General features: G+C 34.9%; 1 protein-coding gene across 3 annotated transcripts; it reads right to left on the minus strand.

The window, feature by feature from the left end:
• Nucleotides 1-962: 962 nt before the first annotated feature.
• Nucleotides 963-4,707, minus strand: LOC133835175 (keratin-associated protein 10-4-like). 3 transcript variants are annotated; one of them, XM_062265085.1, is made up of 5 exons: nt 4,142-4,707; nt 4,001-4,089; nt 2,482-3,781; nt 2,072-2,424; nt 963-1,231 (listed from the first exon to the last, which is right to left on the minus strand). In XM_062265085.1, the coding sequence occupies exons 1-5, from the start codon at nt 4,183-4,185 to the stop codon at nt 978-980; spliced, it is 2,040 nt and encodes a 679-aa protein (XP_062121069.1). In that variant the 5' UTR covers nt 4,186-4,707; the 3' UTR covers nt 963-977. The 3 variants fall into 3 exon arrangements, with proteins under 3 accessions (XP_062121069.1, XP_062121070.1, XP_062121071.1); XM_062265086.1 differs by lacking the exon at nt 963-1,231 and adding an exon at nt 1,980-2,010 and having other exon boundaries at nt 4,142-4,704; XM_062265087.1 differs by lacking the exon at nt 963-1,231 and having other exon boundaries at nt 2,374-2,406.
• Between the last annotated feature and the right edge of the window lie 11,966 nt (nt 4,708-16,673).

Here is a 16,673-nt window from a genome sequence, read left to right on the forward strand (position 1 = left end):
CGCATAAATCAACCTAGATCTACATACTATATATATACATATATGTCTATATATATCCGTGTATGTTAACTGTAAAACTTCCAGCCCCACCAGCAACACAAACGAAACAAACAAAAAACAATATGTAATTCCAATAATTTAAAAAACAAAACAAAAAAATACACAATAACAAAATACTTACTCCGCAAGTTGGCCAGCAAAAGAATAGAAAAGATTGACAGACAATTGATCTGGGCCGACGAGAAGTGCGATAAAAATAGTTGAATGTTAATTTAATAAATGCTCTAACTAAATATCAATATATATATCACAATTACCATAGTTAAATGCAATTGTAAAATGAAAATCAAAATTAATTTATAGTTTCTCCATAACAAAAATGATGAAAGTAGTAACTAAATTCGCAATTGCAGCAAGCAAATCAACAATTTGTTTTCAAACATTTTTAACTGTTTAACTTATTAGAACATATATTTGCAAATGGTGCGGATATTTTTCTACTTAAGTAATTAGCTTAAATAGTTTAAAGTTGCGCAACAAAATTGTATTCTTTCAAAATTTCCAAATTGATGCAATCCAAGTGCTTGCTGCGATTTTGATTAGTTCTACTTTGTTATCATCTACTCATCCATAGAAAATATATAATTTCATTTTTTATGATAATTGTAATAACTGAAATTCAAATGAAACAATTAAACAATTAATTGTCAATGCAATATTTTGTAATAAACATTTTTCAAAAAAAAAAACACATTACATATGTATATACAAATTTGTTCATTTTATTTTTTAATTTACTGGGGAATCATTTCAGCCACAACGTTGTAATATTTTCTTTCATCAAATTTTAAATTTATTTTAAACCTTCACTCGTTCTTAGAGAAAGCCTTTCTGAACTTGTTCGGATAATATATTTTTCACATTTTTATCCCCAATCTAAATTTTCTGTCAGCTGGCTCCAAATAAAGCATTCTCATTCAAGCACAATTTATGTTCGTGGGCAATAAAATGACAGCATAAAGTAGCCAAATCAAAGTTGAACGCGCCAAATAATTCAATAAAATCAGCATAAATTTGACCAAGAGATGCCCAAGATGCTTTTCCTTTTTATTGTTCTCAGCTGCATGAATTGAAAGACCCGGAAATGAGCAAGGATTCCATGTATGTTCATCTGCATCTGTCAGCGTCAATGAATTCCATTTGTCACGACTTGATTTATGATTTTTCTCCACTAAAAAAATATATTTTGCAAAGTAAGTTCTCTCATAAAATATTCTACTGATTTGAGATTGATTTTATTCGAGCTAAGAAAAATGTTTATTTTCCTCTTAGCTCTGTATAACCAAATATTGTGTTTTCAAGAGTTGGTTCTCTAATAAAATTTTCTATAAAATTCAAAAAATTTAATGTCATACATATGCATTTTTTTATATTTAAGAATTTTATTAACTAAGTTCAAAAGTGAGTTTACTCATAAATTCTCTTACCTTATTTATGAAATATACTTTTTTGTTTATAACTAAGTAATCAGTCTCAAACATAAGAATTTGTAGATTGCTTCTATTCAAATTACGAAATATTTATATCGTTTTTATGTAACTAGCTAAGAAAGTGTTTTAGTTACAATATTTACAATTTTGAGATTGGTTCATCATATTCAAGTAATTGAATATTAATATTTTTATATTTATTACTGATTCAAATAGATAGGCTATATTTCTAATAAATTATTCTATATATTTTTAATTACTGAATTATATTTTTGTATATATAAGTTTAACTTTTCAAGAGTGAGTTCTCTAAAGTGTTTAAATATTAAGAATTTGTGGATTCATTGATATTTATATTTATTGTAACATATATTTATAATATTGATCAGTGGGTTTTCTGAAAATATTTTATTTCTGTTGAATTTTGTACATTCCTCAAAGTTACAAAATAACTATATATATATTTGTTTTACTTTTTCTATGCAACTGATGTTTTTAGGGATTTAAAGCTATGACACAGCTGCAAAGAGAATTTGTGAGATATAAGTGGAAACTTTGAAGGCAGAGTTTACTGTACTTACAGCCACACTGGGTTAGATTGCAGCTGGTTGCCTGTGATGTGCGTCCACAGCAGGAAACTGAAGCTGGCATCTCGCAAGGCATGGGACAGCTGGAGACGCAGGCGTCCGATTGGCTGCCAGGACATGGCGCCGAGCAGGGCGGCGCACAAGGCGGTGGACAGTCGGAGAGATAGGGCACGGAGCAGGGAGCAAGGCAAGAATGGCAGCAAGTGGCTGGATAAGGCGCTGGGCATGGACATGGCATCGTGTACGTGGGTTGACAGCAACCACTTATTGGCATCTCACAGGGACAACAGCCTGCCTGCGGTTGAATATTGAAACCTCCTGCTGGCGGTCTGCAAGGTGGAGGACAGCTGAGCAGTTGATTGGATTAAAAGAACATCAAAAACAGTTGTAAATTAGGAACTTACCAGCCGCAGGAGTTGGGAAAATGATTGAAGCAGTTGCCAGGTCCACAGAATGGTCGATAATCCGCAGTGTAAACGGTGTGTGCTTGGATTCTATCATCGGGACAGCAATTTGCTATCGAGGCAAAGTTCTGCTGTTGCTGCTGTTGTCGCATCTTCTGCAGGAAGCACTCAATATCGAGTCCGTTGCCGGAGCAAGCGCAGCACTCGGGCGTCGGCGAACAGCAGGCAGATTGTGGGCATGGCAGTGGACCGCAGGGCATGGGACAGCAGGGAGCTGGACAGCAGCTAGGTGGAGCTGGACAGCAGCTTGGTGGACTGGGACAAGGAGCTGGGCAGCAGCTAGGCGGGGCTATGCATGGAGCTGGGCAACAGGTAGGCGGGGCTAAGCATGAAGATGGGCAGCAAGGTGGCGGTGGCAAAGGTGTACAACAGGGCATGACACTGCCGCATGGTGTCAATGGGCAATTGGGCGGTGGCATGCCGCAGCACTTTTTGCGGCAGGGATTGATGTCCAAGAAGTTGAATCTGCTTGCTGCTGGACCGCTTTGGCAACGTCCAACGCGGCATTGCGGAGAATTTCCCATACAATCGGGCATATCGAAGCTGCCGCCTGTATCATAGCACGGTGGTGGAATATCGTTAAACTCCGGACAAGGACTTGATGGCATGGAACAGCAATTGTCGGCGCAAGCATCGGAGGGGTAACGTGGTGATGGTCTTGCACAACACTCCATGGAGTGTTTCGACTTTGCTTTGCTAGGAATGCAACAAACGCTTTCGCTGCTTCGCTCTGGCTCTTCGCAACTGGTGGATTCATCGCTGCTGCAAGGATTGCCACAATCACATGGCCTTGTAATAGCGCCGCCTTCCATGTTCGGGTATAGACTGTATTGAGTAGATTGTAATCCCGGCGTTTGCATTGAGACGTTTCCCTGCATGCCCTGCATACTTTGCATGCCTTGCATTCCCTGCATACCCAACATTCCCTGCATACCCAGCATTCCCTGAATACCCTCCATTCCCTGCATACCCGGCATTCCCTGATACTGTCCGAAACTATGCACGTTCTGCAGATGCTGTTGCAACTGCGCATAGTTGAAGTAATCCTCGGGCGATAGATAAAGACCCGGAATTCCAGGCTGAAACTGCCCGCAACCTCCATAGCTCGCCATTGGATTCGACATCTGCATGGCCATTTGCTGAGCATAGTAATCGCTGGCGTTCATCTCTTGCTGACCATTTTCGGGTTGCATGAACTGCTTATCATCTGCCGTTTCATTAGGAGGCATGTTGCAAGTACCTAAGAAGAGATGAAACAAGAGGTTCATGAGGAAGCATGAAACAGGGAATGAATTTTCCTTAAACAGCATTAGATGGAATCTTAATTACTCCTTTGACTTAAGTGTTATCTAGAACTGAAGTTGTGCAGAACTTTTCTTTAAGTAACTAAACTTCTTTGAAAGAGGGGAGTAAAAAAAGTAAAAGTGTAGAGAAGAGTTTTTTCCTTTCTTAGACTTACATTCCTCCTCCTTAGAATTATTGAGTTGATCCTCCTCAACGTTCTGCGGGGTTTCTTCTACCTCACCGGAAGCAATGCGCATTTGAGTGCTGTAAAGAGTTTAGTTCAGTTAGTGAAATCGCAACGATTAAGAATACTCACGCTTCCTCTTTATAAGCATCTGTGAAATGATTTTCATTCAACATTTCAATTGTAGCCTTAGGGTGCGAAGGACGATCAGGGCGAGGAGGAGGACGCGGAGGTGGACGTGGAGGAATAGCTTTGGTTTTAGGCTGCACATCATCAGCAGTTTCAACTTCGGATAGATTTGTTTTAGCAAGAGATTCTTGTAGATCGTTGCACTCGACACTTTCTCCATTAGATGCAGCTCCTTTCAGTGTCGTCGAACTGGACGATTCAAACCAGGTGATTTTTGGCGAGGTCGCTTTATAGGTCTTATAGACATCATCGAGGCTTTCGATGGAATTCAAATTTCTTTCATTTTCTTCACGCTCTTCCTCAGTGAGCGAATCAATGTCATCTCTCGATGAGATGGTGGAAAAACGCCATCGTGATGAGTTGAATTTGTGGCTTGAGAAATCAACCGAACCCGTTGATCTTTAGCTTACCCATAACATAACCTGAAATTTTGATGGTTTTGGTTGCAAAAGTAACATTGACTTCTTTTTTTTCAATTATTTCATGTTAGTTTTGAAATTTACTAAAACCTCAAAAGCTTGCTTAGTACCTATATAATTTAATAAATTTTACACAAATTCATTTTGTTCTTTTCACATTTACTTGTATTTCATCCATTTTAAGGTAAAGAACGCAGTGTTGTGTAACGACATACGGAAATTCCATTTTTACGCACATTACCAAGGCCGGTAAATCTTCTGAAGTGACCAAAAGAGCAGAATGAAATTTAATTTCCGTTTCGACATAATACAATATGTCGCCTGTTCGTGTGGGGGTTGAATGTGAATGTGAATTGTCCGTGTGCCATTTCCTTACGATTTCTTTCAACTGTAAAACTGTTGCCTACTTTTAGGCGCTGCATCTAAAAATAAACTCCTGCGTTCAAATTCTCTTGCACAAGCTTAACGTTCAGAACAGAAGAGCAAGAAAGAATTAAAGAAAGAGAGGTTGCATCTTTGGCAGTTTGATTTTGAAGATACTCTTCATAAGCAAGTTTATTTAATTTGACTTCATATTTTTTCCAAAAATTTATTACTTAAGAAACTGAATATAAAATTATTACAAATTATATATTTTTACATTTTATTATACATATATAATATATTTTAAATTATATATTTACATTAATTAGGTTTGGTTTAATATGTAAAATGAATTCAATTCAAAACAAATTTGTTTTAAGCTCTTAACTTGTTGAAGAAAAATCTTTTTAATTGAAAATACAGAAAATTAATTGAATTTCACTGAAATAATGCACAGCTTTATTTTGCAGCTCAATTTGTAATTTGTCAGTGAAGTAGGTCTTCGGCATGCCCTAAGCCAATTTTCCATCTTTGTTTTTTTGTTTTTTTTTGTGTTGTTCCTCTGCTGGGCTTATTAATTGCCAGCAGGTGTCTGGAAATGCCAGGCAGAAAATGCCTTTAATTGAATTTCCGGAGCGTTTTTTGGTACTTGGAACCTTCTGGCGCTTAACACCAGATAATTGTTGTGTGCAATTGAAAACAATTGTTTTGTTTTGCCATGCCAAGTCGAATTCATATAAATTACCTAAGCTATCTTATTAGGCAACTGAACTTTGCATTATGTTCAACTTGAAAGATGCTGACTAAATGGGACAAAAATATCTTAAAGTAGAAGCTTCTTGTCCAGCTGCAGATGCTATTAAATATGCATATCCACTTCCATCACCATATCAATTTCGTTTTATGTGTTTCGATGTCTCGCTTTTCTGGCACTTTGCTAAACAGAACCAGTCATCATTATCGTCACCAGCTTTCAGATCGTGGCATGAAATTTGCATGCCAGCAGCAGAAGCAACATTGGCATGCGATTGAAATGTTAAGTCGGAAAAAAGTTTGTTGAGCGATTGATTGATTGATTGATTGATTGATGGCTGGCTTGCAGGACGGACTGACCACAAAGGCGGTCGACTAATGATGCAAACATCAACATGAACTTGTAATCGAAATTAGAGTTGCAGTCTGCTGGTTAACTTGGCAACTTGGCTGTTTTGCTGCTGTTATTATGTTCAATTAGACTGTGTGGAATTTAAGGCCATTTGATTGATGTTATAATTGTTGGGTTAAGCATGGTATTTTCATCCTATTTTGCTGAATGAAGAAAACAAGTTGCTAAACTGTGAAGCGTCTTTGGCAACCAGCTGTGGCAGGTAAGTCATCAAACATGTGTATTTCTTTATATGATTTGCGTGCGGGTAAATTTAAATAAATTAAAATAAATTCAAATAACACATTGTGTGAATGGCAATTAGAAACAAAAAGGTGGCAACACTGCTGTTGATTGCGCTTTACTGCACCCGGCATTTAAATTGGAATTTAAGCATGCATATTTGTCTAAATTACATACAACTTAAATTAAAGATATAGTATTTTCTTTATCACTATAGAATTTAATAATAAAATCTGTTGTTTATAACAAGTTTGTGCGCTGCTTGGGTAGTCAGCTGTTAAGCTTGCTGGCTGTACGTTAACTAACAGCGGCACTAAAAAAATACCAAAATACTGCACTGTTATTGGCATCAGCAGCTCTGTTAATGCAAAATGCGCTTGTTAACAGTTTGCTGTTAGCAGTCTATGAAGAAATTTCCAACCGTGCGGGTGGCTTGCGCGCGTGCCAATTAGACAAGTTCCAACTAGAAATTGGAAACCAACAATGAAATATTCGCAAAATAACACATAAAAGCATAATAAACCATAAGAAAGTGTGCCAAGCAGTGTCCAGTGCAAGGTGTGTGTAAACCTTTTAATTCCAAGAGGAAATTTGTAATTGTGCTGCCCACACAGAGTCAAACAAAAAAAATGCATAAGGCAAATCGCAATCACAGTAATAAAAACAAGTGTAACATTCGAGGCGTGCGGCCAGCCTATTGAACGTGTGTGTGTGTGTGAGTGTGCTTGTTGGTGTTTGCATGTGTGTTGCGTGCTTTTCGTTTGTATGTGTGCGCGTCACCTAAATAAAACAACAATTCTAAGTTGAGAGGCAGAAAGCAAGAAGCATTTTTTCGTACTGGCTGCCAAAAATCAGCTGTCTCTGCCCTGCATTTGTGTTAGCGCATATGTGTGAGCGTAAACATGCTTGCATGTGTGTGTGTTTTTGAGTGTAGCATTTGTTGTTGTCTTCCTATAGGCCCGTTTTAGCATTTTAGTGTTAAAATTGTAAAGCCTAAAACTTCGTTTCTTTTTCATTCGCCTACATTCTGCGCTTATCTATTTTTTTTTCAAAGCCAAAGCCACAAAACTCGTTTCGTTACGAAGTAGTTGTTGCTGTTGTCATTGTTGTTGTTGTTTTTGTTGCTGTACAACGCATCACGCCTTTTGTGTTTTTAATCGCGCAATTCATTCATGAGGCCCGCAGCAGCCTACAATAAAAGCAACAACAGTAACAACAACAACAACAACAGTAACAACAACAATAACAATAACAGTAGCGACAACGATCGTCTGCTCAATTTGGGCCGCGCGTTTTCTACACCGAATTTCTTTTATTTTCACCCAAAAAAAAAAACGAAAATAAGAAAAAAAGAAGAGACACACACAAAATAAAAAGAAGGAAGCAAAATATCAAACAAAAGCAAAATCAAAAGAAATCAAATTTCAAGCTGCAGCAATAGCAACAACAACAACACGAAATATACTGTTACAGCAGCCGCTGCCAAATTGCATTCGCTGTTGTTGTTGCCTTCGATTGCCGCTGTTGTTGTCGCTGCTGCTGTTATTTTTGTAGTGAATGTGAATTGTGAATTGTCAATTGTGAATGTGATGTAAGTTTTATATATTTTGAAAAAGTATTTTAAACGTACTTTTTCATCGCATTAACGCGGCCATTTGTTAAGCTTGGCGTTGTTGTTGTTGTTGTTTGTGTTCGTAATTTGCGTCTTTCTTTTGATATTAATTTCCTTTTCATTTTTTTGCCCGTTGGCCGGCTTTTTATCGATATCCATTGCTGTGCGTGTGTGTGTCTGTGTGTGTGTGTGTTTGTATAAGTACTTACAACAATAATAAGAGCAGCAGCAATTTAATTTACGGTTTTTGCCCACGCTATTGGTATTGGATTTAGTTTTGAAATACCCTTCAAATTAAAAGAAGGCATAAAGTGGGTATATTGATTCCAATATATTGGAATTGATTTGAATAGTTTTAGTTTTATAATAATTATTATAATTAATACCGAATAATAGAAGAAAAACAATGAAATAAAAAATGAAAATACCCTGTATAAATACAGGTATACAAAGTGGGTATATTGATCAAAAGTCTTGAATCGCTTAACAATCGTACTTAAAAGACGATTCTTATCTTGGCAATCAAATGAGATTTATAAATCGCTAAAATTGGATTTTCTGGTCTTATCAAGTTGTGTATAAATTATAGATTTCCAATTAAACGAATTTTTTTTGGTAGTCACCATTTATTATCTTAACAACTAAACCTTGTTAATAAAAAGATCACAAAAAAGAAACACTACAATAATAATGTTAGATTTAGTTTTTTTAATAGGCTGTATAACTTGGTAGATAGATTTTTCTGAACAAAGAGAGATTTGTGAATTGCTCAGATATGGTTTTTTGGATTTTTTGTTTACCCTTTATAATGTTTAGATTCCAATAGTTGGAACAACTTTAAATAGCTAGAAACAATACTATTTGAAGAAAACTTACAAAACAAATCCATTGTCATGTAATACCCTAAAATAGATGTACTAGTGATTTCAATAGTTTAAAATTGATTAGAAGAATTTAAATGAAATCCTTTTTGTTACTTGAAAAAGGTTAATGAATTCTGAATATTGGATTTTTTCTTGAGTTTCAATAGTTCGATAAGGAAAGTAACAAACTTATTTAAACGAAATTTAACATAAATTAATTTGATTCGAAATAGATTCATGTTACTAAAATGAGATCAATGAATTATTGCCAACACTATTAACATTGACTTTGATCTTATCGTGTTTGAATGTTTGAATCGATTAGAATAGCCACAAAGTTATTTAAATAAACACTTCAAAGAATGGAGTGTTTTTTAAAGAGATTCATTTTTATAAAATGAGATTAAGAGATCGAAGATCTTTTAAATGAAAGCGACGTTCGATTTGTATTGTTTGCAAATATATTATTGATTCCTATCGATCACATGCGACTGATAGTCTTTTATTCAAGAGCATTCACCCAGAAAAAGTCGGTAAAATAACCTTGCATATATTTTTTGATTTCATTTTATTGCGTTAATCTAATCTCAATAATGATAAACAGTTATTATGCTAAAGTCGAATAAAAAGATTGAACAAAGCATATTTATGATTCATTGAAAAATATGACGTGGTGTGAAATAAGCAGCTGCATAACATACATAAATAATTTATCACTACGCTGAATAAATATCTGATTGCAATATCATAGCTTTTCTCAACTGCTTACAATACAATTAGAATTTTCCTGTTTTCTGCAATCAATAGCACGCTGTGCTATGAACGTGGTCGTTATTATTAAGTTGTTTACGATAAACAACGCTGATTGAGAATATATGTAATAGCATCATAGACAAATTTTTTAGCACTGCTTCCATCGCCTTGTTTACTGCAGCGTTAACAAGTTCGTTACAATGGATTTTCTATGCTCGTAATCCAACTCCTGCTGGGTGGAAAACTCGTTGCGTTGATTAACATGGAAACACAGCGCTTGCAAAAATTAAGCCGGCAACTTGGTAGCTTAACAATGATTATAAATTTCACAGTTTTTGTGCATAATATATTTTCTAAGGCGCTAAACATTTTAATATCTATGCGGCTGAATTTATTTAATTTTATTTAAATTTAGATTGAGTTCGCTTTGTCAACAGAATATTAGAATATATACTTGCTTTGCTACATTTTGAATATACAAATTTATCTGTTTTTAATTATTCTGAATTATTGCTATTTTAATTCACTAATAGCACCCCCCGAAATTGAATATTTTCCAATTCATATTTAATAGGCACTTATTTGTCGTTTTCGCCCATTTGTTAACAGATTGATTAGTATTTAATAAGTTGATTAATACCCATAAAGAAAACAACATAAAATTCCTATGTCAAACATTTAAAATTGTCAACAAAAATATTCGTTCGCTTAGCTATAATTTAATTTTATGCGTGGGCACTTAAAAATAGAAACTGATGCTTGATGAAAGAAACAGAAAAATTTGAAATACAAATTTGTGTATGAAAAAAACCATGTGTCAACATTTCAGCGTCAAAAAAAGATTGTTGATTTTCTTGATGTTCGATTGTTTTAGCAATTTGTTTAGCAAGTAGTGTTAAAAGTATTTTTAAACTTTTAATTATCGCAATAGAAAGGCTATTTACTATGCTTATCATGTCTTGAAACCGTTAGCAAACCTGTTAATCACTTTGTATTCACCAAGGTATTAGCAAAAAGAATTATGCAGTTCTTTGTCTATCGCGAGGAACAGACGCAATAATTAAAATTACTTAATGCATTCGAATTATACAGTTAGTATGTTTGCTGAGTACGTAATAGATGCCGCCAATTGTATAATTGTTTTATCTAGTTTACATGAAAATATTTACTTTGCATGTGAATCCCAACGAAATGCGCCTTCACAGAGAAAAAGGCTCAACTGATAAGCTCAATCTCTGAATGGACAGTGGAGAAGGGATCGAGCGGAAGCTGGGGAAGGGCCGACTGCAGTGCGGTCGATAAGCCTGACATAATTCCACAGTTTGTTTGCTGATAAAAATACAGCGAGTGGCCAACGGAAGCCAGCATTTAATAAAACCATGACGACGACGAGCATATGACTAAATATCATACGAGTATACATATATGTATTAAGTTGTAGTTATGAATAAAATTTTTGTGGCTAAAGTTTTGTGAAGCGTGCCACTTTGTTTCCGAAAAAACTTTTAAATTCTTTGAGTTGTACAAAAGTTGAATACACATGCAAATTAGTCAGATCTAAAGTCTAAAAATAATATGAGTAGCTTACAAGTATTACAAAATAATTGTATACGAGAATTTAAACTTTTCTTCTTAAAAATTCTAATATATGATCGAAAGAATGAAATAAAATAGATTTGAAGAGTGTCCAAAGTTTAAGAAACTCATATTATTATATAATTTGGTTTGTCACTAAGCATTCTTTTGTTTTCTTATTTACCAACATTTAACGATATATTGAAGTAGTAATTTCTTTGTTTCGTTATTTATTCTGCTTAAGTTTCGTTTGTTCTGTTATTTGCTGTATAACAATGAATATTGCGTATTTAAATATTTGTTGAATACTTGTTTAGTTTATTTGCTCGATTTTAATAGCACTAATTGTGAAGCAATTGTCTTTTTGTTGTTTATCAGCGTCAAGTTAGAGGTGCGAATGAGATGGCAAATAAAAATGATTGTATTTAATATTCGAGAGACAAGCATTCGCTGAGTGAATCAACGCTTTGCATAGTTTATTTAAATTAATTTGTTCAACTGCAAATGGCAGACGCGTTAGCGCTGCAATTAATTAAACAGACAGACGATCCATAGAGAGAAAACAAAAAACAATTCTCCTGCCTGACCCAAAGACCAAAAGTTGCCTGGTTACTTTTGAAGGCAGACAGACAAATAGACAAACATTATTGTACATACCGAATATACATATATGTATGTATGTGTGCAACATATATACATAATTTGTTTGTGAAAAGGCGTCATGGCAACAACAAAAACAACATCTACTACTTTGCCGGCAAGTATCCAAAGGGGGACGCGTGCCATGTCAGGGTTCAGCAGGTCAAATGCTGAGTAACTTTTTTTTTTTGTTTTTACTCTTTTTCCCCTCCAGCTGTCTGAAAATTTTAACTGCCGCATTAATTTCAATTTTTTTTATTTCAAGTTTTGCGTTGTCTGATGTTTTTTTACGAACGCTTTTGCAATGTTTGGAATTTGAAGCGGCTTATACAAGAAAAAAAAAAGGTTCGTTTGAAAGAGTTTAAGCAATTAAAGAACTTTTGAAATTTACATTTGCATTATGCTGTGATTTCAAGTGCGTAAAAGTTCGAAGGTATTACTTGGAAGGCCAAAGGAACTAAACATATGTCCTCTGATGAGTTTTGCTATCTGAGCTATTATTTACAGGGTATATTGGCATGTCATCTCATTAATTATGCTAAACGCCTCGTGAGCTAATTGGGCGACAACTTTTCATTTCTTTAACAAATTTTCACTAGCTGCGAAACTTTTGATGAAGCCTTTATGCCCTTTGATAATGAACTTCACTTTCAAACCAAACCAAACCAAACCAAACTCGGGCCATAAACTCAAACTCAAAATCAAAATCAAACGACATATAAAGCCTGCAATGTAATTAACGAGCCCAGGCACGTTCATCGATCAAAGTCGTGGCAAAATCCCAACCCACATAGCCAAGCCCAAAACTCAAAAACTGAAACCATCAATGGGAACTTAACCTTGGCACAATTAATTAACAGTTAAAAAATTCGGGAATTTGAAACAAAAAACGATACTACAATGCAATTTACACTTGAATTAATCAGTTTGTGACGTTGACCTCAAATGTAAACCAAGTCAGCTTCAAGAAGTTTTAAATCAGCTGTCAGCAAGGGTTGACAAACCAACCCTCCCTTCCCCGATCCACCTTCTGCTATATACATAGCATATATAGTATACCGCAAGTGCCTTCCTGCTGTTGGCCTTATGACAACAAGCTTCTGGCTTGGTCTGGTATTAGTTTACAGTTTTGTGGTTAACCGCAAATAAGCATTTTGTGCATTTTGTTTTTCTTTCGTTATGTTTCGTCTCGATTCGTTTGGTTTCATTTCCTTTCCTTACACTTTCCTAACTCAAACTCGGCCATTTGTAAAAGTTAAACTCGGACAGCACTTTCCTTCTACGCTGTGTGTGCGTGTGTGTGTGTGTTTTGTATAAATTGGGGTTGGAGTTGGGGGTTGGGGAGTTGTGGCTTATGGAAATGGCTGCTTAGCTGCTTCGATGGTCCTGCTTGGTCAGTCATCAATACAATTTATGTTGCCTTTTTCGCTTTTTTCTATATAAAAAATATAAAATTATGTATACATACAGATATATTATATATATTTTTACACTTGCTGGCTTCTTAAGGCATTTCAAATGGATTTTATTTACTTACGTTTCAATGCGCAGAAATTGCGTTCAGATTTTTCTCAAGTTGAAGCTAAAAGTATTTATTGCTTACTTTTTGACAAAGTCTTTAATATAAATAAAAATACGGGTAGTTTATTTAAATTCACACAAAATATTACGTGACAAATATCACAAAATCGTGATAAATTTGTCAAGCACTTAAAAGTGTTTATTAGAACAACATTCTTGTATAGACTCTATAGAATACGTAAAAAACTTTGTTTAACAAACCTTGTATCTTTATAGATAAATTCCACAAATATATAGAATTAAGACCGGAAAACGACATATATTTTTATTATTAGATACAGATATCTCTTAGACGTTGATTTAATCATGCTTAAAAGTTTTAATAATTGACTGTGCAAACACATAAGTAAAACGAAATTTTAATTAAAATAATTCACATTTTTTTAGCATTAATTAAATCCTTGTGTACGCAATTTGATATTTGAGCAATCTCATTGTTCAAAAAATCTAAGTAAAATTGCTTCAGTAACTAAATCAACTCTAAAACTAATTCAGGATTATAGAAAGTCTTAAGAAGTCTTAAGAAGTTTCAAAGTGCGCAACGCAATTTCAAATGTATCACTACAAGTCAGCTGTTCTCTGTTTGCTGCAAGATTTATCAACTTGTATTTAATTTGCTTAACATTATTTATTTTACCCAAAGGACTTTTAAGTCACACAAGCTTGGTTTGCGTTTGCCGTCAGTGGAACACCGTCGTTGCCTTATGAGTGAGTTCTCTAGCCGGGTCTCGAAGTCGGCAACTGTCATGGTAACCACAAGGCAGGCAAAAATGTTTTCTTGTTGTCTAACAATTAGGCACGCAACCGTCTGTGGGTCGGGTCGTCACAGGTGGGTCGCAAGCTGGCAACGCTGGCAACGCTGGCAACGCGTGCGATGTGCTGACACCTTGCGGAGGGGGCGTGGTTATGAGGTGGCAAGTCCATGTTGTCCGCATGACAAGCACCTGAGGCGAGGGCTCCTGTTTATGGTTGATTGAATTGAAATGGGAAGCTAACATAGAGCCAGACTTAGAGAGGGTGTTTGCTTGTGTTCTAGGGTGATTCATATGGAGCGTTATGTGTGCATTTCAACGGCGCATTAAAGCGACAACATTTTCGTCTATTGCTGACCTAATAATTATGCGGAACTCACCTCTTAAAGTTTGTTTTTCTCCTGTGGTTTTATTTCGTGACTGTTTGTATTCTATCAGATTCGAGAACGTTCTATACGAACTGAATAAATTTATTTCCACTTCAGGAAGAAATTCTGTAATTAATGAATATTTAAATGCCATTCGTTTTGAATAGGCTTAAAGCATAATATAAATATTTATCATGAGGAAACATCGATTTTTCAACTTTTCGCCACTGTTTTAAACTCAAAGATTTATCTCATTTTTGGTGATTTCGAATGTCTTCTTAAATTTGACTAGACACGTTCTTGTGATAAACAAATCCTTCATTTGTCAGCTCTTCGTAAGCTTTCTATAAATAACGGCTTAGCTGCCGTAAATTCATCTGAATCTTGTCTTAAACTTCTGTCCATCGATTTTATGCCTCAAAATTAGCATAAATGAGTCGAATAAGTTATGTAGCTTGTACCTTTTGAATTCACGATCTTCAAACCTCACATCAAATGCCAATTCTTCTTAACTGTTCGTTTTTCACCGCGCTGAGTGTGTTTTGTGTGTGTGGTTCAATAACCCAAGCGTATCGTCAATTAATGAAATCATGTTAAATATTCCCCACGCCGACTAATTTTTCTGAAATTTAAAAGCCACTTCCATTGTTCGAACCGCTTAACGATTTTTATCTGCCCTCTGGGGCATCGAGTTATTATTTTATACCCTGCGTTCTTTTTATATTTTTCGTTCGTTTTTCGTTCCTTTTTTATTGTTATTACCCCGTCGGCTACTGTAAAAGCGCAACAGCAACAAATGCGTATTGTGAATATAATAATACGCTATAGATAAATCTGCTTTCATTTGCTCATTAGAACAATCGCCGGGGTATCGTTTGGTTCCGCTCAGCGCTTTCTGCATTTAAATTCCTAAATTCGTAAATTATAATGCCGCCTTCTATTGTGCTATTTAGTTGCTGCAATGTTGCAATGTTGCAATGTTATTTGTAATATTGTTAACTAAATTGCGATATATTGTTAGTTGTGTAACTAGATTTGGCATCTAATTTAATTATACTCGCTACACATTCGGTAGAAGGGTATTATAGCTTTGTGATTGCAAGAAATGTAAAATACAAAAAGAGTACATAAAGTATTTGTATATGTATATTCTTCATCAGCGTCAAAATTCGAGGCGATATAGCCATGCTCTTCTGCCTGTATTAACACCTAGATATCAGGGACTATAAGATATAGCTAGATATAGCTATATAATTTTTTGACAGCACTTGAAATGTTTGCACGCTGATCAAGTTTAATTCAAATTGTTGCCACGCCCACTTCCGCCCCTCTAAATCGCAAAAAAAACGAATAACAATCTGTTAAATTTGGTACTATTATTATATAATATTCTATTATTACAAATATACTATATCGATATTTTAGTATTTTTCGGTGGATTAATTTGGTTTATTTTAAGAATAAATAAAGAGTAAAGTTGCTTTTATTATTATTTATTATTATTAAAGTGGGTAACAAGTATCTCACAGTCGAGCACACTAGACTGTAGCCTTCTCACTTGTTTGTATTATGCAATTGTCGTGCATTACTTATTTTAGGTATATGTACATTATTTCATTATAGGCAACTGTTATCGGTTTTATTGTTAATAAGCTTATGAGCAAAATAATTTTCAAATTTGAAGATAGTTTCTGTAATTAGGCCTTTGTGGGGTGACAGCTTAATTCATTGACCACATGGGAGAGAATTGTAATGCTAATAGAAATTATGCAAGGGCTGACTGATATAAATGGAATACTTGAACAGACTAAAATATGAAATATAAATGAAATATTTCTACAAACTTATTTCTTACTACAGTTGGCTAGTCTAAAGACTTAAATTATGTTATTTTGTAACTACTTATTTTCTAACATAATTATTATTTTTCAAAGCTTGAGCCAAAAAGTTCTCAGAGCTGTGAAAAATAATTGAAGCGTCTAAAATTTTTATTTCAACACTTTGGAGCAACGCATCATACACCTTTTTCTACTTATCTGTCTCCATCTCTCTATTCTCTCTTGTTTTTTCTCTTTACTGTTTGCCAACCCATAACATCCTTCAAAGCTCATTCTAAATTGCAATATTCACACAAAAATCAACGAACCATACAAATTGACTTCC

The sequence above is a fragment of the Drosophila sulfurigaster genome, chromosome 2L (genome assembly GCF_023558435.1).
Source record: "Drosophila sulfurigaster albostrigata strain 15112-1811.04 chromosome 2L, ASM2355843v2, whole genome shotgun sequence".
NCBI lineage: Eukaryota > Metazoa > Arthropoda > Insecta > Diptera > Drosophilidae > Drosophila > Drosophila sulfurigaster.

Coding starts and splice junctions, on each gene's coding strand:
- LOC133835175 (XM_062265085.1), bottom strand. CDS start 4,185: ATGTTGAATGAAAATCATTTCACAGATGCTTATAAAGAGGAAGC. Junction 3,782..4,000: donor TAATTCTAAGGAGGAGGAAT/GTAAGTCTAAGA, acceptor ATCTCTTCTTAG/GTACTTGCAACATGCCTCCT. Junction 2,425..2,481: donor TTTCCCAACTCCTGCGGCTG/GTAAGTTCCTAA, acceptor TCAACTGCTCAG/CTGTCCTCCACCTTGCAGAC.